Source organism: Eulemur rufifrons, chromosome 4 (genome assembly GCF_041146395.1).
Source record: "Eulemur rufifrons isolate Redbay chromosome 4, OSU_ERuf_1, whole genome shotgun sequence".
NCBI lineage: Eukaryota > Metazoa > Chordata > Mammalia > Primates > Lemuridae > Eulemur > Eulemur rufifrons.
The window spans coordinates 11,883,075-11,908,395 of NC_090986.1; the positions used below are offsets into that span (position 1 = coordinate 11,883,075).

The 25,321-nt window shown below is 46.5% G+C and overlaps 1 protein-coding gene across 3 annotated transcripts; it reads right to left on the reverse strand.

Annotated features, from left to right (window-relative positions):
- Positions 1-647: 647 nt before the first annotated feature.
- Positions 648-22,723, reverse strand: NAXD (NAD(P)HX dehydratase). Of its 3 annotated transcripts, none has more exons than XM_069467577.1 (10): positions 22,646-22,723; positions 15,689-15,839; positions 14,059-14,104; positions 13,009-13,097; positions 10,715-10,823; positions 4,642-4,692; positions 4,460-4,564; positions 3,577-3,697; positions 3,306-3,426; positions 648-2,173 (listed from the first exon to the last, which is right to left on the reverse strand). In XM_069467577.1, exons 1-10 carry the CDS (start codon positions 22,689-22,691, stop codon positions 2,023-2,025), a joined length of 990 nt encoding a protein of 329 aa, XP_069323678.1. In that variant the 5' UTR covers positions 22,692-22,723; the 3' UTR covers positions 648-2,022. The 3 variants fall into 3 exon arrangements, with proteins under 3 accessions (XP_069323678.1, XP_069323677.1, XP_069323679.1); XM_069467576.1 differs by lacking the exon at positions 22,646-22,723 and adding an exon at positions 22,523-22,633; XM_069467578.1 differs by lacking the exons at positions 15,689-15,839; positions 22,646-22,723 and adding an exon at positions 14,207-14,307.
- Positions 22,724-25,321: the final 2,598 nt, after the last annotated feature.

Consider the following 25,321-nt stretch of genomic DNA (forward strand, 5'->3'; position numbering starts at 1 on the left):
CACCCGGGGGATTAACGGAGCGGGAAGATTCCCAGAGGCTGCCTTACAATGAGACACCCAGACAGGGCCCCTTGGTACCGGGGGGCAGACTGTCCCCCAACGGCCCACCACCTCACTGACCACCCAAACATACTTCCTCATTACTCTCCTGGTTCCAGGGAAGCTCCAGGTCATAGTGTCTCTTTAGCTGCAGTTAATGATTATGCGCTGCATGATGTTTGTAAAGAACAGGGAAGCAGTTAATTTCATTAAAAAATACCATTCAGCAGCAGAATTCATTTCTAAAAACACAAAACAGTCCCTGACTACCTGGATATACTCCCAATCTCTCTCTTAAACAAAGGGATTCTGTACTTCCTGAAAAGCTTAAGTAACAGAAACTTAAGTAACAAAAAAATGTAAGAATAGTTCCTGTGACTTTGCTAATTTTAATTCCTATGGAAAGAAGTACCTGTGTTTCAGCCTTATTCTTTGAATTATTGTAGCAATATTGGGAGGCACTGGTGATAAGCACAATGTTGGACAGAAAGGCTTAGATATTTTCATCTGCCCAGTGTGTGGCAATATCTTCACTTCAGAAAACCAAAAGGTGAGTTTTAGCTATTTAAGAAAAAAAAACCAAAACACTACATTGAAATAAACCAGATCTTTCTTTTAATAGCTACTAGAGTTTAGATGTTATTCCCCAAAGGAAAAATGTCCATGGCACAGTTTTTCTGCAAAAGTTCACATGTAGATAGTGAAGCTTCTAAAGTTAGATGTAAAATTAATAGTAGCAATCATGGCAGGCTGCTGACTAGTTTTAAGGAAAGCAGAATCCATCTGTAGCAGTGCTCAAGTCACAGAGCATCACCCAGGAGTAGCCACGAGGGCAAAACGACTTTGAGGAGCCGGGCAGGCCTGCCCTCGTGAGGGGTAACAGAGCAGCCCCACGCACACACCAGGCACCGACCCCTCTAGACGTGGGACCGGAGAACAAGCGCCAGGCCGTTTTACAAGAACCGTTCACACAAACAACAAAAGCTAACCCGAGGTTAAGAATACAATAAAACGTTATGTTCGCTGAAATTTTAGAGTTATTTTCTGCAGTGGATTGCAAATATTCCTGAGAACACAGCTATGCTGCTTCCTAAGCAGACACTGTCATCAGGTCCCCTGATGCCATCGCCCCACCAGACCCAGCAAGTCCTGCGCTTCCCGAAAGCCTTTCCCAAGACAGCACCCCCAGGTGTCAGGTCTGTCCGGCTGGGGCCCGGCAGCGTCACGGGACTTGAGTGTGTGTAACGTGGACAGGGGAGGGTGTCAGACAGGAGGTGTCTCAGAGCTCCCTGCCTGGCCCCTCAAGGGTCAGTGTCACCTACACTTCCTTCTCTGTTCCCTTGGTGCCTGCAGAAGGATCGCCAAGATAAACTGACCACTGACTATTCTGACACACTTCAATACATTAACCGAAACAACCAACACCCAGACGTTTCCAACCTAACCACTTAAACAAAAATGAGCTGGAGAATGAAGGCCAACCTTCTGGTGGACCTCAGTCAAAAGCCACAGCCAGTGTTCACACGGCCCCCTGAGAACTGGCCGGTGCCTTCGACAGGACCCCTCGTGAAGGGAAACCGGGAGAATGAAATGCGTCCGCAGAGACTAAGAAGAAGTAAGTAGAGACCACGAACAGCTCTGCCGACCTTGGAGCAAGCCAAGAGTCAGGTGAGCTGTTCAAAGAGTTTTTCATTCTCATGTGACTCAGTTTTCCTTCTCAGTTACTGCTTAGAAGCTAAAAAAAAGTTCAGGAATACTTTGATTCGTGTCATCGTAACATCTCCAACTACATACTAGTTTAGCCCAAACTTGCCATTTTCTGAATTCTTAAATTCTTATATCAATCAATTTATGCTATAATTAAAAACCCTCAAAAGCAACCTGTGCTGCTCTGGCACCCTGAGGATTCAGCACACGTAGGTATGGGTGTTTTCATTACAAATTGCCGTTTCCTCCAGCAATGTTGGTCCTGTCTGCTCCGGTTCAGGTTTCAAAGAGTTTGCTGAACGCGGCTCCCACCTCGGCGATCATGTCCGTGGTGGTGGTGGAGCGGCCGTGCTTCTGGAAGGCTTGGTGGTTGCACTGCCTTGTGAGCGCGCAGGCCCCGAACGCGGCCACCAGGAGAGGGCTGGACCTGGAAGGAGAGGGCGTGGGCAGGAAGCTGCAGGATGTCGTTGTTAGAGGCCCCCACGGCCGTGGGCTCAGACACCAGCACCTGGAGGTCAGTGGGCCGCAGCTGCCATCGGCACTGACTCCGTTTCAACCCTGGGACTCCAAATTGGCAATTTCAAGTCTGACGTGCCTCGGAGAAGGCAGCTTTATTACAGCCAAAGTAACCATTAAGCCCCTGATACTGTATTCCCTGACAGAAGGGATATGAAAAATATCCATTCACAGACACAGTGGGACATATCAGTGGGAAGCAATTTTCCCTGGCAAAAACCAGCCAAGCACCTACCGGTTGTACGTATTTTAACAGTCCTCTTTAGTCTTCCCAGGATGGGGTGGAATATCTGAGCCTGAGAATGCGGATGCCTGCTACCATTATTACATATCCTGGGGGAGGGGAGGAAGGAACTGGAGCGACCCTCTCGCCTTTCCCAGTGCAGTTAAAGTCCACACACACTCCCAGTTTGGGGGGGGTCCCTGGTGACCAGTGCTCCTGTGCAGGTGTGCCGAGACATCACGTCCCAGTAGTTCCACCCAGCAGGTGTCAGGTGAGCCCGCCAGACCACAGGCTCACCCTCCAGGGCCCAGGATGTACCACACCCAGCACGTGCAGACATCATGGTCACCATGGTGGGTTTTTAGAGAGAAACTGAGGCGCACAGAGGTGTGGGGACTGCCTGTGCTCACAGAGCTCTCTGATGACAGAAACGAGTCCAGAGCCTGGATCTCAGGATTCTGCTGCCTCTTAAATAAATTTCACATATTTAAAGACAAGTGTCTAAGCCTTCAGCCTGCATGTTTTCTGTCATGGTATTTTGTCTCACACAGGGTGGATCACTGAACTTCTAGAACAGTGTTCTCCACCTGGGGTGCTCTGAAAACCACTGATGCCCCAGGCCCCACCCCAGTGACAGACGGGCCCAGGAACAAGCGCAGAGCAGAAGCTTCTGTGGAGGGCTAACCTCTGCCCTAGGATCTCTCTGATGAAACCCTGAGAGTTCATTTGGAATGTTCCAAGGGCTACTTATTAAACGCACGAGCTACCGAACAGCATACAAGCAGACAATTCCAAGGCAGGATAAAGGATGTGGCCATACCCGTTTGTTTTCTCAGGTCCAGCGAGGAGGGCCCAGTGCACCAGCACGCCCAGGGAGCCCGACAGGAGGTCTCCTTGCCCTCCACACCTGCGGCCGCTGCCTTCCTGGCTGCACGTGAGCACTGCACAGGGCAGACATGAGAGGGCACGTTAGCATGGACGTGAGGGGACAGTCACGCCCAGCCCGGCCACACTGACCTGGCACTGGCCAACCCCAGCACACACGGTGCTGACCCAGAGCCAGCGACATGCAGAGGGAAGCCGCCACTCACCCTGCTGGCCGTCAGAGATCACGTCACGCTCTCCTTTCTGGACCACAGTCACATTCCCCAGGGCTTGGCTAAGTCTCAGAACAGACCCGTGGTGGTCAGCGCTGTCCACAGGACCCCTGAGCTACAACACAGGAAGACCACAGGAACACTGAGACATGGAAAAGGAGCCCACTGCACACGATATGACAAACAACCCTGTCCTATCTGTCACAAGTCTCAACACTCGTGTCTAAAGGAATCACCTGGGCACCTGGTAAAAACCAAGCAGGTGGAAGGAGGCCCAGGCTGTCACTGGCAGCAAGTCCTCCAAGCAGATGCCAGCACGGCACTTGCCACGTCAGTGCTCTGCCCGGTCAGACCAGAGTTAAAAGAATGCCACCCACGGGTGGCTTCTGAAAGGTTTGTAGAAGTGATATAAATTCAAATAATAATGGCAGCCAACACGTATGAGACACGTGCTATGCAGGGAATCATGCCTTTACAAAGGTATTTCATTTCATCTTCATAAACCCTGTGAAGTAGACGCTGTCATCACGTGTCACAGGAGAGGCAGTGCAGGACAGGGATGAAGTGACCCGTCCAGAGTACGCTGCAAGAGGGGGCCGCCTGCCCCCAAGGCCAGCACACCACCATTCATCCAAAGGTGCACTAATCGGATGATGCACCATCAACTGTAACAATAGGTATCGTGATCACATGTTAGCATGTGAAAAATGTGCATCTCAGACTCTGAGAGACGTGTCCACTCTTCACCTGCAAGTCTGTGTCCCTGCAGAGACGTGCCCACAGGGACAAGCCGGGCAGAAGCACAGAACCCGTTCCTCCCCACTCCTCAGGACGAGGAGGGCTAGCGTCCGCCTTTCAGGGGGGTCCACTGACTCACCACCGCTTCATACAGTCTGCCGAACTCCATGTGGTTGGGAGTGAGAATGGCTTTCTGGTAGCCTTGGATGAGGGCCGGCTGCCGAGCGACCAGCCACAGGCCATCCTGCACAGAACAAGGACCCGCGTTCACTGGACAGGCCTTACAGGAACCTGCGCTGGGAGGGGAGAGGCCACACTCACCGCGTCCACGACGACAGGGATGCCCCTGGCCTTGGACGCTTCCAAAATGCCCTGCCAGAAGAGAAAATGACAGTGAGCACCGGGCCTATCACCTCTATTACACGTTGAATGTTCCCTGCAAAACTCATGTTGAAGTTTAATTGCCAATGGAAGGGCACTGGGCAGTGGGGGATTTAAAAGGTGGCTAGGCCATGAGGGCCTAATGGGTTGGTTTAGTGACTTTGAAAAAGGGCTTTCAGGGCTGTCTCTCTTGCCCTTTCGCCGATGCTGTGGCCAGAAGGCCCTCGCCAGATGCTGGCACCTTGATCTTGGACTCCCGGCCTCCTGCACTGTCAGTGTCTGTTCATTATAAGCTACCTTGTCTGTGGTACTGTTAGAGCAGCACGAAACAGACCACGACACTTTTCAAGAGGAATTCAAGAAAACCAGGCAGTCCCTTAATAGAATGCAACATCAGATCAACAACAAATAAATAGAAAATAATAAAATAAACAGAGAGGAAGAAAGACTGGCAATGAACTGGCAGAGCCCCCTAAAAAGGCAGGACCCTGGGAACCCCGAGAAGAGAAGCCCGCCGGGAGTGCTGTGACTAATGGCTGTGTTCCCAGGCTGGCCCACAAAGACCTACCCCGGTGGGGCTTCCAAACTTCCAACAGACACTAATCTTCAGAATTTGGAGACGAGGAATCTGAATTCTCAGGAATTCCCCAAATCATTAGTCATCCCATATTTTTCATAACACTTTATTTACATGTTTCAAAATGAGCGACCATAATAAACAGTGAATCATTTTTCCCAACAGGATTACACTAAAAGTTTCAAAGGTTTTCTGCTAAACAGAAAACGTCAACAGAAAACGGAAAACGTCATCAACATGTGGTTGTTTATTATTAATATGAACCAATATGTTGTGACAAGATTATATACTGCAACAGCATAGTAAAATAATCTCCACTTGATGTAGACACTTAATAGAAAACATTAAAAGATAATATTAAAACAAAATATATGCCAAGTAAAAATAATTTAAAATACTGAAAATTAAAGCCACTTATATTTAATCAAAACTTATTCTGAAAATGAAATTTGAAAACCCACAGTATTAGCTGCCCACCCTGAGAGCTTTACTATGTGACAAATATTTCAGCTGTAGAAAACATCTGTATTTTGCTCTGACATTGGTCCGAGTGTCAGGAGTGTGCCCAAAAGCCCCATCAAGTGAGCGTCAGGGTACAAGAGCCTTCACAGAAGCTTATTTCCTTTTTTATTAATAACAATGAAAATTCTTTGCCCTGATTTTGGCTTTACTGTTGAAACTGACAGGCTTTTCCTAATTCACACTTTAAATTAGTTTCTAATTTTGTGTTGCAGTATTTGGCAACAACCTGATATCTTTGTGTCTTTTGTTTTTTTCTATTAAGGTATTTACAAAGAACAGTAAGTAGCCTACGGTGAATATTCAAATACTGGAAAATGAGAGTCAACATTATTGGGTAGTATTTGAACATGGCACTCAGATCTCCTAGGAAGATTAACAGCACTAGCCAGCTACACAGGATCAGAGTACCCAGAGCAAAGGGGATCCCATGATGGGAAAGCAAACTGCTACAAGCCTGGAGAAATTTTGGAGCATCTCTCAAAAATGTAAATGTCTATACTCTTTGATTTAGCAGTGGAACTTCCAGAAATTTAGCTTAAAGAAAATACCCCAAGAGTGGACAAAATATACAGAAATGTTCAAGACATCACTGATATAATAGGGAAAAAGCTGAAAACAGCCTTAATGAACTAGTTGGATACATCATAGCAGCAGTTCCCAACCTTTTTGGCACCAGGGACTGGTTTCATGGAAGACAATTTTTCCATGGATGGGGGCGGGGGAGGCAGAGCTCAGGCAGTGATGTCAGCAATGGGGAGCAGCTTCACTGGCTCACCCGCCCACTGCTCACTTCCTGCTGTGCGGCCCGGTTCTTAACAGGCCACGGACCGGTACTGGTCCTCGGCCCAAGGGTTGGAGACCACAGCATTATAGTACATCCACAGTAAATTATGATGTAGCTCTTACAAATAATGAGGGACATCTGCATATCTTGCCAGGAAAGAGTCTCCAGGACACGCTGTTGAAAAGAGCACGTTGCAAAGAGCACAGTGTGAGGACAGGTGTGTTAGTCAAGAGCCTACTTTCCTTATAGATTCAGGCAACTCAGGTGCAAAATCGGCTCATGAACCAGAAGACTTAGTATTGTTAAGGCAGCAATACTCTACGAATTGAACATAATCCCTACCAAAATCCCAGTGCAAATGAGCAAGCAGGTCCAGGACTCATCTGGGGATGCATTGAGTCTCGGCTCTTGCCGGGAGAGCCAAAACAGCCTCGAAAAAAACAAAGTTGGAGGACTTAAAACACTTTCCGATTTGAAAGCTGCCTACACAGCCACAGTAATCGAGACAGCGGGTAGTTGCGTAAGGACTGCCACATAGATCAATGGAACAGAAACGGGTCCAGAAATAAACCCTTCAATTTAGGGTCAAGTGATTTTCAATAAGGATGACAAGACAAGTCGGGAGGAAAGAAGAGTCTGTCCAACAAACGGTGCTAGAATGACTGGATTCCCACGTGCAAAAGAATGAAGCTGGACCCTTCCTTACACTGCAGACAAAAGTAAACTCAAAATGAATCACAGATCTAAATGTAAGAGCTAAACCCATAAAGCTCTTAAAAGAAAAGATAGTTGTAAATGTTGGGTTAGGCAAAACCTTAGATGAGACACCAAAAGCACAAGGGACAAAAGAAAAATAGATAAATTGGACTTCATCAAAATTAAAAATTTGGGCTGCAAACAAAACCATCAAGGAAGTGAAAAGACAACCTACAAAATGAGAAGATATTTGCAAATCCTATCTCTGATAAGGGATTTGTATCTGGAATATATAAAAAGACCTTTAAAACAATAGTAAAAAGGTAAATAAACAATTTTCAAAATGGGGAAAAGCCATGAACAGACACTTCTCCAAAGAAAACATACAAATGGCCAATAAGCTCATGAAAAGATGCTCAACACCATCAGTCATCAGGGAAATGCCACCCAAACCATGTGGGATGCCACTGCACACCCACTAGGATGGCTAACAGTTAAAATGACAATGACAAGTGTTGGGGACAATGTGAAGAATCGCAGCCCTCACACGTTGCTAGTGGGAACATTAGATGGTACGGCTGCTGTGGAAAACGGGCAGTTCCTCAAAACGTGAAACACAGTTACCATATGACCCAGCCATTTCCACTCCTAAACATATACCCCAGAGAAATGAAAATACATGTTCACACAAAAACTTGTAAACACATATTCATAGCAGCATTATTCATAAGAGCCAATAAGTGGAAACAAACCAACTGTCTAGCAGCCAATGAACAGATTAAACCAACAGATTAAACCAAAGCTGGTATATCCATAACAATGAGATAGGAAAAGGAATGAAGCTCTGATACGTGCTACAACACGATGAACTATGAATATAAACTTATGATGAGTGGACAAAACAACTTACAAAATGGCACATATTGTATGATTCCATTCATACGCAATGTCCAGAATCAGAGACAGAGAGTAGATTGAGTGGCCGCCCAGAACTGAGGAGGTTGGGGAACAGGGAGCAGAAGGTAACACATATGAAGTTTCTTTTTGAGATGATAAAAATGTTCCAAAATAGATTGTAGTGTTGGTTGCACAACTCTATGAGTACACTAGAAACCACCAAGTTGTACCCTTTAAATGGGTGAATTGTATGGTAAATTATTTCCAAAAGGTTGTTTAAAAAAAACAAACTCAGCAATTTACTTACTACAAGACCACCTTGGGGATGGATGGTCTTGAATCCTCACCAGGATTCAATTTGTCATTAGAAAAAAACAAGGGTAAGAACAGAAATCTATCTAATAGGGCCGTTTCCAGGACTACACAGATAACGGCCTCACGCAGAAAGTATCTACCGAGTGTCTGCTCTGCGGCAGGCACCGCGCCGGGAGCCGACGGGGAGGAAGGCAGAATTGCGCTCAGCGTTCCCCGCAACACAGCGACCGCGCAGTAAGTGAGCAAGTCTCACGGCCACCACTGCTGCTGTACATGAACCAAGACGTGGAGTCTGCAGTCTGGGCTGGAAGGGAGTGAGACACACCCTCACTGCCCACATTTTACATTTCCACGTTGCAAAGTGTTTTCTTTTTCTTCAGATGCCAGGTTTTTTTAAAATGATGAACTTATTAAACTCACAGAGAAATGGACCTGAAGCACAGAGAGCTCTGGCCATTTTCACCTTAAACTCGTCCACACCCCCAGGATGCAAAGGTGGACATGGCAAGGCCGCCACACGGAGCCCAGCTGTTTGCAGGTGGGACTTCCCACGGACAGTTTCTCCCTCGGCTCTATCGCTCCTAAACCAGGGCTACCTCCTACTTCTTGGCAAGCGGTGAAGATGTTCAAAGACATAACGGTGCCACCTGACAAATGACTTGTGCTCCCCATGCTAACTCCATGTCGTTTCAAAACCATGAGAATCCTAAAAGCCTGTAACGTGCACAGTGTTCACACTGTATTTGAAGGCCCCTCACATCGCATCCTGAACGCACAACAGCTGGCTCGTTAATCACTCACCACCTTCAAGTCCTCACGGCTTCAGGGACCCTCAGCTAGGCATTCAGCAGAGTGCCCTGCGGACAGTAGTCATGTTCAGTATGACCGCTGACCTTCTGGGGAACACAATAACGCCACACCCCTCCTAAGGGCTTCAAGCATAGTCCCTCATTTAATGCTTAGCACCCCCGCCACCCCCCATGCCCAGACAGTTACAGTTACAGCGCCAGTGCACACGTGAGCACACTGCAGCACCCGCGTCGGGGAGGACAGACCTGGACCTGCCCATCCTGCACGCTGCCTCTGCTCCCAGGAGTCCTGATGAGGTGTCTCAGGGAAACTCGGGAGGGAGCCTTGGGAGACCCCAAGATGTGTCCACCCAGGAGGGCGACTCCCCAGGCAGGCACCCATGTAGTGTCAGACGGAACGCACAGAACACAGGGCCAGCATGCCATCCCGATCTTTTTATTTTCCCTGATCCCAGATGGTATTTATTTGTATTTCAATTTTTATAATAAAATTTTCCATCTTTTTAGATGAAGGTGGGCACAGATGAACTTTTAATATTTGCTCTTATAAACAATAAATGAAATGATAAATGAACAACGTACGTGTGCGCAGGGGTGTGGACTGGCAGGCCCGAGCCACCTCAGCCTGCTGTTACCAGCGCATGGCTGTGAGGAGCACGGCAGGGACAGAAAGAGGTCAAAGTCACACCAGCAGCCAGTGGGGCCTGAGCCCAAGGTCCTCTAGACCCGATGAGGACCTAGATAAAGGCTACAGAAACATCTGCTAAGGAATTACACTAACAGCTTTCAAGAGAGCCCAGCTGAAAACGCGACGCGAGCACCAACAGAATCCCTTTGGGTTTGTACCTAAACGTACAACTGGCAGCAAACACAAAGCGATTAGAGTAACTTATTCTCAGGGACATGCTACTCAGACTCAGTCACCTGTGACAGTGACTTTGCTCATACCGCACTGGGCACTGTGCAAAGGATGTCACCAAGCTCACAGTAACCCCAGGGGGTGCAGTCACCCTTCAAAGGGCAGCACAGAGGCCCGAGAGGCCGAGCGAACCACCAGGGCCCCCCCGCGACAAGGAGATGGCGCTGGGAGGTGAATGCGAGCCTGGCTCCTCAGTCCCACCCAGCTTCTCGTGGAGTCAGACACAGGACACGTGGCAATCCCACGTGCACCCACTGCTGCTCGGCAGGACAACGGCCGGCGCCCCGGAATCCCTTCTTCCGGTGCGTGTCTCATTTCTGCGCACAGCTCACCATTGCCTTTATCCCTCATAGCAGATCTTATCTAAATTATCCCAGGAAGAGGCACGCAGAACACTGAACAGCAGCACGGAACTTATGCCTCTGTTCTGATTTCACGGTATCTAACAGTTAAGTCTGTCATGAGGGGAATTTAATATTTTTCACATACGTTACCTCGACATTTTTGAGAAGAACGTCATCTCTGCCCAAGCCGGGGCCTACGACGAGGGCATGCAGCCGGGGCAGCCACTGCTCCACCTCATGAACAGCATGAGGGCTGTCACTAAACGAGGAAGAGAAGGGCAGATGGTTTACCTAAACTGTTTCACTTGTTTACTTTTTAAAACATTTTATTTTGAAAAAAAATAATTTAGATTTACAGAAAATTTGCAAAAACGGTACAGAGGGTTCCCGGCCTTCGCCCAGTCTCCCCTAAGGCTAGCATCTCACACACTGGCGTTCCAGATTATCACAAAGGAGGGGACACGGGTTCCGTACTGTCACGTGGACTGTGGACATTCTGGATCCCACCCCTGCCCGTCCCTGTTTTAGGATCAACTCAGACCCCACACTGCATTCGGTTGTCATCTCCGCTAATCCTCTCCGTAGACTCGTTTCTTTTTTTGTTTTTGTCCACCCAGGATGGTTTAGTTTTTTAATGCCCTGATTTAGATGCCTAGCTTTCAACACTTAAAATAAGTTAAAATAAGACATTTAGCCAATTTCAAAATTATCTTTGCCCTCTAAAATTAACCAGTTTGTTTCCATGACACATACGTGTAGGTATCAAATTACACTCTGTCCCCTGCATGAGATACACACAACAGGCTGGCTTAGGACTCGCATGGCTGCCCCTGTTACAGCACCAAAAACGCACTCATTCAGAGTAAACCGTGTTTTGTTTTTTCACATCTTCCTGTTTAGCATCTCATCTCTGAGAGCCCACTCCGTTAAGGCCTTTGTCCCCTGTGCTCCCCCATAAGCTGCCCTTGTCAAGGTCACCAATGACCCCACAACATGAGACGCATCATCATTCATTCTTAGTCCTCATCTCAAACTGGCCTAGGGTGGCATGGGCCCTTCTAGAACTGTCCAGAAAACAGCTGCTTTGCTGACTCCAGGTTGCCCCTCCTGGCTTCTTCCTCCTCCCCACCCCCTCTGCTCCCGACACCGGGGTGCCCCCGCCTACTCTCACCCCACCCTGTCCTCACCTCCTGGCTTCACACGCCATCCACATGTTAACAGCTGCCTGTGCCTCCCGACTGTCCCCTCCTAGCCAACTCCAACTAGCCACGATCACCTGGGGGTTTACCAGACAACCAAAACCACGCCCCAAACCCACCCTCATCTTAATCCCACCAAACTCGTTCCCTGTCTCCTCGTCACATGAAAGGAAAACTCCCCCAGACCAAACTCTTAGTGGCACTGTGACGCCTGCCTTTTCCACTCAATCTGTCAGCAAATCCTGAGGCCGAACTTCCCAGATATCCCCAGAATCAGGTCCCATCTCACTGTTTCAACTGCACCCCATACCTATCACCAGGACCCTGACAGCAGCCTCCACCCTGGCCCCCAAAGCCCCCCAGCAGCAGTAAACATGGGGTCCTGCCCTGCACCCCTCAGTCATCCTGACGCACCCGTAGGACCCCACCCCGAGCTCTGGGCCGGCTCCTCCTCGGGTGTGGAAGGGCCTCAGCTGGGAGTCTGCGGGGTTTACTTGAATGTCACTCTGTGCTGCCCCAACCTCCCCATCCTCTCCCTCTCTCTCACGCACATGCGCAGCCTGCGTCTTATGCCTACTCCCTGCTTCAGCTCTTCCACGGTTCTTTCTCCACTGAACACAGTGCTGTCCCCTGTCTGCATCCAGAGCGGTCCTGCCCAGTACGGCAGGTGCTAGTACATACACTCTTACATAAAATTAAACAAAACTGAAAATCCAGTTCCCGAGCCTCACCAGCCACATTTCAAGTGCTCAGCAGCCAGGGTCCTGGACAGCCAAAGAGAACGTCTCCATCACTGTGGAAAGTTCCACAGCCCAGGCTGTTCTGGGGAGCCCCACGGGGCAGGTGTCCCTCTGCTTGTTTGCTGCTGACCCCACTGACTCACAACGGTGCCTGGCAGCAAGCATTTGCGGAATGAGTGAAGGGCCTTGTTACTGCCTAAGAGGCCCTCTTTTTCTGCCGTAAGAGACCTGTCCACACACAGGCCCTCAAGGCCAGCCCTCCCCTGGACCTTGGACCCTGGCCATTTCTGACAGTCCAAGTGCCTGTGCAAACAGCATCGGGCCCACCACTCGGCGCCCCCAACCTCTCCCCTCACCCGGCCACGTCTGTCTCATCCTGACCACGGAACAATGGGCGCCTTACATTTTTCTTCTACTTTTGCTGATACCCGACAAACCCGAGCAGAGCAGACACTTGGTGTCCGTGACCAAGGAGAGCTGCTGCAAGCACAGGGAACCGACTCACAGAATGGGGTGCACGATCAGCTCCGGGCTGTAGGCCTTGATCACAGGCGCGGCCTCCCTGGCACAGAACACATGGGACAAATCCGCACCCTGGGAAACAGCACAAGAGGCCGACTTAGGAACCAGTCAACAGGCACTGCAGGTGGCTTCAGGCACGAGCCACTGGCCCACCACTAGACACACGTCCACCCACGCCAGCGACACAGTGCTCACGGCACACATGGGAATATTAAACTGCGGTAGTTAAACCTTGGCTAGGTAGCCTAGGAAAAGGACACGTAGCATGAGAAAATGCCTGGAAAGAAAGTCTGACTTCTGCTGCCACCTCAGAGGCAGAGTCAGGACCACACGACCCCAACCAGACCAGCCAGGCCTGGTCACCCTCCATGAAGGCACAGGAAGCAACTCGGCTCCCAAGCCCAGCCCCTGTCCAGGAGCCGCCCCACTGGGACCTGATCAAATGGTGGGAAATGCCATGTTCCAAGGGCAACAACTGCTTAAGCTGGGACCAAAAAGGCATCCCGGGGTCCCTTTGGTGAAGTACAACATAAATAAAAGTTCATTTTTTAAAAAACAGGTTTCAAGTGATTTTGTCACCGCACAAGAAGTCAAAATAGATTTAAAGGTGTTTCTATTACCTATTATTGCCCTAAGATGTTATTTAGATTTCCATCAAAACATGTAAATAACTCAACTCTTCACTAGAAAAATCCCAATAAAGAAGTTTTTTTTTTTTATTTTATTTTATTTTTTATTTCATCTTGTTATGGGGGATACAGAATTGCAGGTTACATACGTTGCCCCTGTACCGCCTTTCCCCCCAAGTCAGAGCTCCAGGCGTGTCTGTTCCCCAGGTAGTGCGCGTTGCACCCATCATGTAGGTATATATCCCTCCCTTCCCCACCCCCCCCTTCCCGGGTCAGCACCTTCAAGTGTTACCACTCCCCAAATGGTGTGCAATGCACTCATTGTGTAGGCATACACCCATCCCCTCCCCCACCCCCACCTCAGTCTGATATCCGACCAATAAAGAAGTTTTAAGTAAACATACCACTTTGAGAGCTGAGATTGCTGCAAAATATGGGGCTCCAGTGTACCTAAAAAGAAGATTCTCAGAGTCAAAAACTTCTGAGAATAACACAATCACATGTTGATCAATAAATAAGTTATCAATAAAACATATAGATAATAATACAGACATGACTATCAATAAATAAGAGAGACATGAAGCACCAGGCACACAGACAGCACCTAGCAGATGCTCAGTAAATGTTCAATAAACAGGAATCAGAATGAGAACAGTCAATCTTCCACAAAACCTTTGTACCAGTTCAGGAGAGTCGGCCTCTGGCGCAAGGGACTGCAGTCTCTGTGCTGTGGACGTGCAAGGTAAACAGCTGACTGCAGGCTTCAGCCCCGAGAGGAGGTAGAGGGACCACAAGTACAGCACAGTCTGGGCGAAAGGGTTTCAGGGGGGCAGACCCCATTCCCAGGGAATAACAGCCAGCAGAGGCCACGTGGGGGCCCCCCATGACAAGCAAGGGACTGCACACACCTCCTGGGCTTCCCTCTGACTGTTCTGAGTTCCTGCAACTCCATGTTTAATGTCACTTCACACGGAGAAAGGAAGATCCTTGCCCTTGGCATCAGATGAGCGACTGTAACTTTTATGTCCGTCCCAAGAAATGACGAGTTTTACTAACAAAGTAAAACAAACCAGTGACAAAAGTAACATGTCACTTTATGTAGATGACCTTGTCCTGCAAAGTGGTGTTGCCAGAAAGTGTAAACACGAAAGAATGGACAGGCAACATGCACGCTCTCACCCTACAATGTGAAAATGAGTCTCACTTTAGTGCATTTAGAAATGCGCTAAAACAACACAGTTTGCCTACTCGACTGGCAAAGGTTGCCAACACCCACGAGGGTGTGGGGAGTGGGTGCTGTTTGGTGGCAGCGCACCCTACTACACAGGGGCAGGAGGCACGTTAGCAGTGTTCACCAGCACTTAAAATGTGCACATACTCTGATCCAGTAAAAATTCTCCTACCATACCTAGTTACATGATAGTTGAAAACGCAGGAACAGGCAAAGAGATACCACATAAGTACAAAGAGAAAGTGATCAGAAAACAGAAGCAGTAACCATCACAGCCTTTAAGTCGAAGGGAGAAGGTGTCATTCACACCCAAAGACATGCTATCAACCTTTACGTGCCAAATAAAGCAGCAAAAAACATGCAAGACCAGATGATGGAACAGGCCTTGAAAAAAGCTAAGATCTGTCAAAGTTCACAAATGACTTCCAGAAATACCTTTAAATTGACAAGGTAAACCAAAAAGTTGCTGAGTGTTTTTATCCTGATTATACAAGACATGCTTGTAGTATGAAGTCTGGTGAATACAGGAAAGAATAAAATAGGAAAAAATAGTCACGTCACATCTCCCCTCTACATACAAAACTTAACACCAACACACACCAGGGAAAACTTAATCAGGGCTCCTTAGGGTTTTTCTTATTTAATAAAAAAGTCGATCATGGAAAAACACTCAATGTCCTATCAGACGACATTTAAAAATGATTACTGGGGTCACACAGTAGACAGACGCTGGATGCTAGGTGGGTGAGCAGGTAGACACGGACAGATAAGCACTAACGTTTTATTATCCATCTGCCACTTACTCTTGACAGCCTCCAACTACGCCTATTCTTCCATCTTGTCCTTTGTGCTTTCTGGCAGACAGAGGAGGTATAATATTTCTCACCAACTGAAAAGTATTTTCCATATCCTTTATCGAATGCGCTTTATGTAGGGAAAATGCTCTTTCTAAAACTGAAAAATAGGAAAATGAAATCAATTAGTAAATAATATCCACTTGTATACATAAAGAACAGATTTAAAATATCCCACTAACCAAAACACTTCCCAAAGTTGACGTAATATGAATGCAATAGGTTTTTACCCAATGGTTTTATTTCTTTAGGCAACTGATGTCCAAAAATTACTTTAACACTAACATATGCTGTATATACCAAGTTTATTTTTGAAATGTATCAAATTTTGGAAGACCACTTAATCTTCCAGGAAGTTTTATCAAGTAAAAAATATGCATTATTAATTAATGAACTATTTTATTTCATTTCAATTTCCCTTTAAGTTTATTAGGTCTTTAAATAGCTACACTTTAATTGGCCTTTCTTGAAAAACTTCCTACTTTGTACATTTTGTCTTAATATTTAAAACAGCTCAGCTATGAGAGAAATACTGATACATTCTGTAGACTCCAAGGTATGAATAGATAATAAAGTCTATATTCTCTCCAGAATTAAAGAATCCTTGCTAATATAAATAATATTTTTCAAACAAAGCACTCAATATTTTCATCCTCCCAATTATCTCCGCAGCTGAGAAAAACTAGCTGTGCCACAAGTTCCACTGAAGACCAAAGCTGCCGGGGTGCTTTATGGTAAAACGGCTTTGTCTTCCAACTCTCCCAGTTTTGCTTTTTGTTCAACAAAATTATTCAAATATTTCTTTTTTTTTTTGCTTTCTACAACTGAGAATCCATCAAGTAATGGGTTTAATTCGTAGACGTATATGCCTTAGCTGATATACCAGATGCCCAGACCCCAAGGTGAAAGGATAACATTAATTCAACCTAAATGCCTTTTCACCTTCTTCCAAACCAACACAGAAAGAAAACTCAGCACAGAATCACTGTAAACCCTTGGACAAAAAAAGGCACAACGAGGTTTGCCGCACTAAGTGTGGCCGGGTGACCCCCAGCACCCAAGGTCCGTCATCACGTGCCAATCTGCTCCAGCGACCTGTCAGCAGCCCTGCTCCCACCCGGACCTGGAGCCAGGCCTTGGAGGCCCGGAGCTGCCAGAGCCACACTGCTCTAATTTCCTCCTCCCCTCAATTCACTCAACTTCCTCTATGTCCATCTGCACCCCAAACTCCAAGACTGAACACTGTCTTTTCACCACACACATGTACTGAACAGCATAAACGCTCCTCCCCTGGTGTTCCCTGTGACAAGCTGCACGACAGAAATCAGACTTGTTATAAATTTAACTGTCGTTAAATTTAACGATAGTTCACTGAGTGCTGAGGAACAATCCAGTTATGAAAACACTGGACATATGCTTGTTTCAAACCTTAACATATCTAGCATCGTAAAACAACTGACCGATACAGGAATATCAGAGAATGTTCACTCCTTCAAATCCCCAGAACAAGAAATACAGTCGCTTTTTAGAGTCTAGGAATTGTAAAAGTAGAATCCAAACCTACCAGTCATTCAAAGGTTGTTCTGGTTTCTTACATTTTGCATTTATTGTATACTATCCCTTTGTATGAAGCACTTAGCCGCATATAAAATCTCTTATGACCAAGTGCTTTCACTGTGTTGTATACATGCTGGTTTTAAAAAGTTCTGTTTCCAAACCAGCATTTCAATAACTCTTCCAGAAAGTTATTGAGATAATAACTTATATTACTTAATAATTTTAAAATCAGTATTAGTAACTGAATAAAAGTCATGTCAGCCTTTGATAATGCTTAAGAACTTCAATATTTAGCAAAGAAAGATAGTCTGGATGAAATTATAATCATTTTTATTATTTGTCACTAAATAAGACCTATGAAATGCTTTAAGATGTGCATGTCCTAACAGGCACATCCTCTTATCAGTTTAATTTCCCTAATTTTTCTATCTTTTTAAATGCTCACAAAACATTTGTAAAAATCCATTTTCCAAAGTTTTCATAAACATACTTCTTTCTTTAAAACAGGACAATGTTTGTAAAAGTCACAACAAAATTTAATCTATAGTTTCACCACTGAATTTCTATGTGAATTAGAATATGACTAATAACATTAAGAAGTCCTCGCTATGTCTGATCATTACAGAAGGAAAATGAGAGATAACACATGAAGTATCATTAAGTCTAAAAACAGAAATATTATGAACCCATCATCAAATCTCTCCAGGCAGGCTAAACTATAGTTTTAAAATAATACACGTCTCTGTAAGACATTTATGGTCATAGATGACAGCTCCATCTTTGTTGTGGGGGCTGTCCATGCACTGTGGGATGCCGAACGCCATCCCTGGCCTACACTCTGTCAGCAGTGTGTGCACCACACACACACACACACACACACACACGTAGTTGTGACAACCAAAAATGTCTCTAGATGTTGCCAAAGGTCTCTCTGAGGGCAAAATGAGCCTTGGTTGAGAATGACTGGTAGAGATGTGTATCGTTTTAGCACCTTTAAATACACCTGTGCTTCAAATTATGTATTTAAGGTCATATAAAATATAAATTTTGATTTATGAAATCATAGAGGAAAACAATTTAGTCAGACTTCAATTTATGGATGTTAAAAATTAACATTTATACCAATCTAACTCACCTGATGAAAACTCTTAAATGCCAATGCTTAACTTAAAAAGAAATTAAATCGGTCCAGCAGATAATACTGTACATTTTTCAGGAAGCCTCTTTCCCCTAAATACTCAAGATTCATATCGTATAAACATCTATATCTTAAATTTCAGATTTTAAACCTTATTTACTATAGACAAGGTATGAAATATTTAATCTCTATGTCAAAAGGGCCAGTATCATAAACCGACATTTAACTATCCATTTGCACTTTGCCTCCCAGCTGAAGTAACCTACCTATATTACCAGAAAAGATTTGACACAAAACTAAGCTGTACCCACAAGCCGAGATGCAGTTCCTAGGGGAGGCAAAGAGCTGCTGCCACAAAACTGATGTCACCAGAACACCTGGTGGCATGCCGCTGTTGTGGGGGAGTAAGGGGACAGCCTAGGGAACCGCAGCCTGGGGGACCGCCAGCACCTGGCCCACAGCCCCACGGCTATAGCATCTGAGCTCCCAGGCACACTCTGATTCCAAATGCCCCATAACAGCTTCTACTCTTCAGATCCAAAAAATGTCTCTTCTGTGTCCCCACTTTGCTGTAAAAGCTTCTCTTTGTTTTTGTCCAGAGGTATACTGGTATGCACCTTTTGATCTTTTTGGTTGAGAAAGATGTGCTAGTCTGGGCATGGATATGCTTAAGCCTACAAGTTTTAAAGCAAATAATGATTTTTGCTGTGATTCAAATAATGACAAGTACACATACTTTTCCTTCACTTCAAAATAAGCTTTATTAGAATGGTAAGATATCAAGGGTCTTAAAAACAAATACAATATCCACTTTCTATGGCAGATTTACTTACAGTAGGTTAAGCATTTAAAAAAATGTTTTAGCCAAAAACATATATTCTGAATGTGTGAAAACTCACAGTACATTCACATAGCGGTCTTTATAGTACCTACAAAGAAAACATGGGGGAAAATCCTGTTTTAAGCAATTCCTTTATCTTATATAGAACTAGCATTTTTGATCCAAAATTGTGCAAATCATATTACCTCCATGGCAACTTGACCAACACACCAATGCAAAATTCACCTCTTCCTTCTGCTCTATCTTAAGGCTTTGTCAGATTCCAGTTTACGGGCGGCAATGCTACTGTAAGAGCTGGTCTAGGACTCCTTGAGGACACACTCCTTGAGGACAACAAGCATCACCTGGACACTGAATAGCTGAAGTTTTACACATGGGAAAAGTAACGCTCAAATGTCAGTTATTTCAAAATTATTTTAAAATCATAATGTAATCAATAGCAGCTTTTTGGTATGTAATTTTTAAAAATTCACAGTGATACCAAAGGTAAAGCAACTATTATCACACGCGGGCTTCCAAAGCACACAGAAAACATACGTGGTAGGGGCTGAACTGGACAAGAAGGAAGTTTTCATGTCTGACTTGGTGGGGAATCACCACCCTTCTACCCTCTGCCTGCACAGAACGGGGTGTCACTCGCACACTGTGGCTTCCGGGCAGCATTCACAGTGCTTCCAGGTAGGGCCCATCCTCGATCACCTGGAACAGAGCCTGGCACAGAATAGGGCAAGGAATAATGTTGGAGAAAGTAAAGACATCTGGGCTCACTCTCCTTATTAAAAATCAGTTTATCTTTCTTTTAAAGAACTGATAAGGAAACTGAGGCCCAGAGAGAGAACAGTGAAGATGCTGCCGTTAATAATAGACAAGCCAGGCCACAAGACACATTTTACCAAAATGCTGCCATTCTAAGGCAAAATAAGAAGTACATTTCCACTTTCTAATTGGAATTGCATGAATGCAAACTAAAATCCAAACTGTGCCCCAGCGTTCTGTCCCACTCGCCTGAGCAAACAGCTTCCCTTAGCAAAAGGGCAAATACAGGTCAGTTACATTTCCCAACAGTGAACCCAAAGTTTCAACTGGCTTATTGACATCGCTATTGGACTCATCCACAGAAGTATTTAAATATAAACATCAAAGTTTTGAAGGACAGAAAGGCCTTGACAAGAGAAGACTTAAAATTTATCCTATTTAGGGCCGGGCGCGGTGGCTCACGCCTGTAATCCTAGCACTCTGGGAGGCCGAGGTGGGCGGATCGTTTGAGCTCAGGAGTTCGAGACCAGCCTGAGCAAGAGCGAGACCCCATCTCTACTAAAAATAGAAAGAAATTATATGGACAGCTAAAAAATATATATAGAAAAAATTAGCCGGGCATGGTGGTGTATGCCTGTAGTCCCAACTACTCGGGAGGCTGAGACAGGAGGATCCCTTGAGCTCAGGAGTTTGAGGTTGCTGTGAGCTAGGCTGACGCCATGGCACTCACTCTAGCCTGGGCAACAGAGTGAGACTCTGTCTCAAAAAAAAAAAAAAATTTATCCTATTTAGTAACTTTGTCTTCAGGACAATTCTGAGTCTGGAAAAACAGGCCAAGTCTGTTTGGTTTTTGTTTTAAAGAAGCACAAAGAAGCTGCTTCTTTGTGCTAAAAGTGCTTTTAAGTTAACGTGAATTATAACTAATTTAGAGCATGAGACAACAATCCTTAAGTTAACTGAGACAATCCTTGAAGCCTGGATGGGAGTCATAATATCGACTCCACCTGGTTTCTGGTAAAAGTTTGCCAAGTCAGTCAGAGGATGAAGCCTCATACTAGCGTAAAAAAAAAACAAAAACAAAAACAAAACAAAACAAAACACAAACACCTTCCTAACTAACTGTACAGCATGTGAATTCAAGGCAAACAGCTACCAATAAAAAAAATCTCTAAATAAAGTGGTGCTCAGAAGTCCCCCTGCTGGTGTGATTGAGGTGTGGGGGAGAGGCTGAGGGACCCTCCCAATGCATTCAAAACTAGCCTGCTGAAAAACAAAAAGCCAAAACTCCCTAACAAGTATTCTCTGACCAGGCTCAACATATATGCATAAGCCTTGCCTACATGTCCCATACGCAAGGTCGTCAGAGTGGCATGGTGAGCTCTTCCCCTACAAATACTAGAAATTCCCTTTCTATATATCTACAAGAAGAGATATTCTGTTGGTATATACATACATACTCAGGTATATGCAAATTGGCTGAAGGTAAATTTTTCTAATGACTACAGCAAACAGTGCATTTTACCATTTCAGCCTCTTACTGGCTGGGGAATCCTGGCTAAGCCACTGTCTCAGAGCCTTTATTTACCTCCTATATAAAGCAATGGATGGTGGATAACAGTAATCTCTCCACTTTGTGAGAAATGAGATCACAAAACACTACTTAGCTGTATAAAAGATGTAACAAACTAATATCCACAAGGCAAAAGAAAAACACCGTATGAAGAAATATGAGGCTCTGAATAATTAGGATCCACTTGCTCAATTCATGTCTAAATTCCTTCTACATCATCCATCCTATCTGAAAAGGCATCTCGGAGTCCAGGGACCAACTGAGGAAGTTTCTAGTCCAGCAGCGAAGGCCGGGGGGGGGGGGGGGGGGTCCTCGGGAGCGTCTGGCTACTGCAACCTCTCCCGGTTCCGGGTGTCACTCAGGTTAGCCCCCCTCCCTGAAGGAACCCCCCGCACACATATGCTCTGGCCCGGGGAGGGCGAAGGAGGTGCCTTGGCCGGTGTAGTCCTTCTCCACGGTTGAATGAGGGCGTCGCAGTATCCAGTTCGTCTCGCCCAAGAACTTGCAGGCTTTGCGCGCGGGCGGCGGGTCCCTCCCCTAGTGAGTAGTACTGGGCGCTTCAAGCTGGGAATGCGGACGCGGCCTTTCTCCGACGTGTGCACTAAGCCCGTCTGGGTCGGCCAGCTCGCCTCATCCTAGGCCCCGCTGCGGTTCCGAAAGCTCCCGGCCAGCGGCCCCCGCACCCCAAAGGCCCAGCAGGGCTCGCGTCTCCAGCTCAGACCGCTGCAAGCCCCGGGAGCTGACAAGCACCGGCCCGGGAACGCGGCTAGGGCAGAACAGATGGACCTGACCGCGCCCCACGGGTCCTCCTGGAGACGCAGGTGCAAACCCTATCCCGCGACTCCCGGCCCCCCATTAGGGCGGACCCCTCGGCGGCGCCTCCCTCTCGCAAACCCGGAGAAGCAGCCCGCGGCCGGGTACCTGTGTCCAGCGGCCCGTAGAACGCGAGCGCGGCCGAGAGCAGTGCGACAACGGCCGCGCCGGCGACTGCAGCCCCGGCCCCCGCCCGCGCAGGCATCCCCGGGAGACCGGAATCGGTCTTACCTCGCTTGCATGCCCGGATCACCACGCCGCGAGCTCGCACAGCCATCCGGCAGTCTTCCGGGTTCCCGGCGGCCTCCACGCCGCCGCCGAAACCACAGCCATTGGGCGCCGCTCTCGGGTTCCCAGCCGTTCCCACGTCGCTGCCGGAAGTGGGCTTTCAACTCACTGGCTCGCCTCACGCCTGGACCGGCCTCCACCAATTACGTTCGGCCCCGGATGATTGACAAGAGCGCCGCCCAACCCAGCCTGGCCGCGCTCTGGCCTACTAGGGTTTTGCAGGAAGGCCGGTTAAAGAATCAAGATGGTCAGGTTTAGAGCCTGTTTTCTCCCCCCCCCCCTTTTTTTTGCCCGGTGTTTATTTGGGCATGGGGCGTTACAGAAAGTGACTGATGTTGAACGTTGCCCAATTAGCAAGCAGATTACGGGCAGAACACCTGTCAGAGTTGGTCATCAGAGGGCAGGTGGAGTGCCCCGAGCCCTCTGCGCTGCCCACGTGCAGGGTATTATATATGCCTTGCTTTTGTGAACCAAAACAAAATCTTTTTTTTTTTTTTTTTTGAGACAGAGTCTCACTCTGTTGCCCAGGCTAGAGTGAGTGCCGTGGCATCTGCCTAGCTCACAGCAACCTCAAACTCCTGAGCTCAAGCGATCCTCCTGTCTCAGCCTCCCGAGTAGCTGGGACTACAGGCATGCGCCACCATGCCCGGCTAATTTTTTCTATATATATTTTTAGCTGTCCATATATTTTCTTTCTATTTTTAGTAGAGGTGGGGTCTCGCTCTTGCTCAGGCTGGTCTCGAACTCCTGAGCTCAAACGATCCGCCCACCTCGGCCTCCCAGAGTGCTAGGATTACAGGCGTGAGCCACCGCGCCCGGCCCAAAACAAAATCTTAAGGCTCCACCCTCCCCCGCGGCTGACTGCATGGACCCCCCTCCTGGCCAAGAGGATACCCTAAAACTGAGTTGCTGGCCAAGAGAGGGAGGTCAGACGAGCCTCATGCTCCATGCTCCGCTCCCTTCTTGGAGACATCCTTTGTAACTCATTAACAGGCCTAAGGCTATGCAAGACAAACCTGCAGGTCCTTAATTTACACAACAAATATATGGCCTGTAGCTTTTCTCTGATTAACAGACTCCCTTAAAACATTCCTTCAGACAAAAGCTTCATTTTTAAATTAATTACAAGTCAAAGAGTCTTTAAACCCACCTATAACCTGTAAGCACCCCCACCCCACTTCGAGATGGCCCCCCTTTTCAGACCAAACCAATATATGCTTTCCATGTATTTATTTATGACTTTACCTGTAATCCCTGTCTCCCTAAAATGTGTAAAACCAAACTGTAACCCAGCCACATGGAGTCCACTTGCTCAAGGCTTCTTGGGTGTAGCTCTGGGTCATGGTCCTCAAATTTGGCTCAGAATAAACCTCTTCAAATTATTTTACAGAGTTTGGCTTCTTTTCCATTGACACTTTGTTGGCTCCAGGCCCTACATATCCCATGAACTCCAAACTTGTATATCCAGCTGGATATTTCCCAAACAAGCTTACCCCAAATTCCTGCCATCTTCCGCATCTCAGTAAGAAGCGACTCCATCATTCCTGCTGCCGAAACCAAGACACTGGGAAGTCATCCGACTTCTCTCTTCCTCTCACACCTCTATTAATGGAAAAAAAAAATCAAGCTCTGTAAAATAATTTTAAGAAATTTATTCTGAGCCTAATTTGAGGACCATGACCCGGAGCCAAGCCCAAGAAGTCTTGAGCAAGTGGACTCAATGTGGCTGGGTTACAGTTGGTTTTATGCATTTCAGGGAGACAGGGATTACAGGTAAAGTCATAAATCATTAAGTGGGAGGCATGCATTGGTTTGGCCTGAAAAGGTGGGCCATCTCAAAGCAGGGGCTTACAGGTTATAGGTTGGTTTAAAGATTCTTTGACTTGTAATTGGTTAAAGACATGAAGCTTTGTCTAAAGGCTTGGAATGTTTTAAGATAAGGAGCTGTTAATCAGAGACAAGCCACCAGACATATTTGTTGTGTAAACTGAGGATCTGCCGGTTTGCCTTGCATGCCCTAGGCCTGTTAATAAAGTTACAAAGGATGTCTCCAAGAAGGGAGGGGGGCATGATGAGGCATGTCTGATCTCCCTTCTCGTGGCAGGTAATTTAGCTTTAGGATATCCCCTCGGCCATGTGGGGGTGAGCCTTAAGATTTTATTTTAGTTCACACCTCCATTGACACCCTATTTGAATTCACCGTGATGATGTTAAGTAAAACTTGTTAGGGGCCATTGATTTGGACTAGGCCCCTGAACAGCCTAACAAACCAAGCTGATATGGAGTTTAACTACAGTATCTGAGTTTTAGTTAACTGCAGTAGGGTTCTGTAAACAATTAACCACTTCAGATGTAATCAATTAAGTTATCTCTAGATTTTACTTTGTTTCCTATAAGTGCTGTCAGATCATGTTATTGATCTGAACCATGTTATATTCTCCGAACCTGCTCTGGTTTGAAGGGCTGTCCCATTCACTAATCTGCTTTGCTTCGTTCAAATAAACTAAGTTAAAATGTAAAATTGTTTAAGGTTTTAACGTTTAACAATGGGTAACTGAGTGGTGGCAGTGGTCCTCTGCATTAGTTTCCTAGAGCTGTCGTTACAAAGTGCCATAGCTG

Coding starts and splice junctions, on each gene's coding strand:
- NAXD (XM_069467576.1), bottom strand. CDS start 22,619: ATGCCTGCGCGGGCGGGGGCCGGGGCTGCAGTCGCCGGCGCGGCCGTT. Junction 4,693..10,714: donor TTCTTCTCAAAAATGTCGAG/GTAACGTATGTG, acceptor CTCTTCTGGCAG/GGCATTTTGGAAGCGTCCAA. Junction 3,698..4,459: donor GCAGACTGTATGAAGCGGTG/GTGAGTCAGTGG, acceptor CCTGTGTTGTAG/CTCAGGGGTCCTGTGGACAG.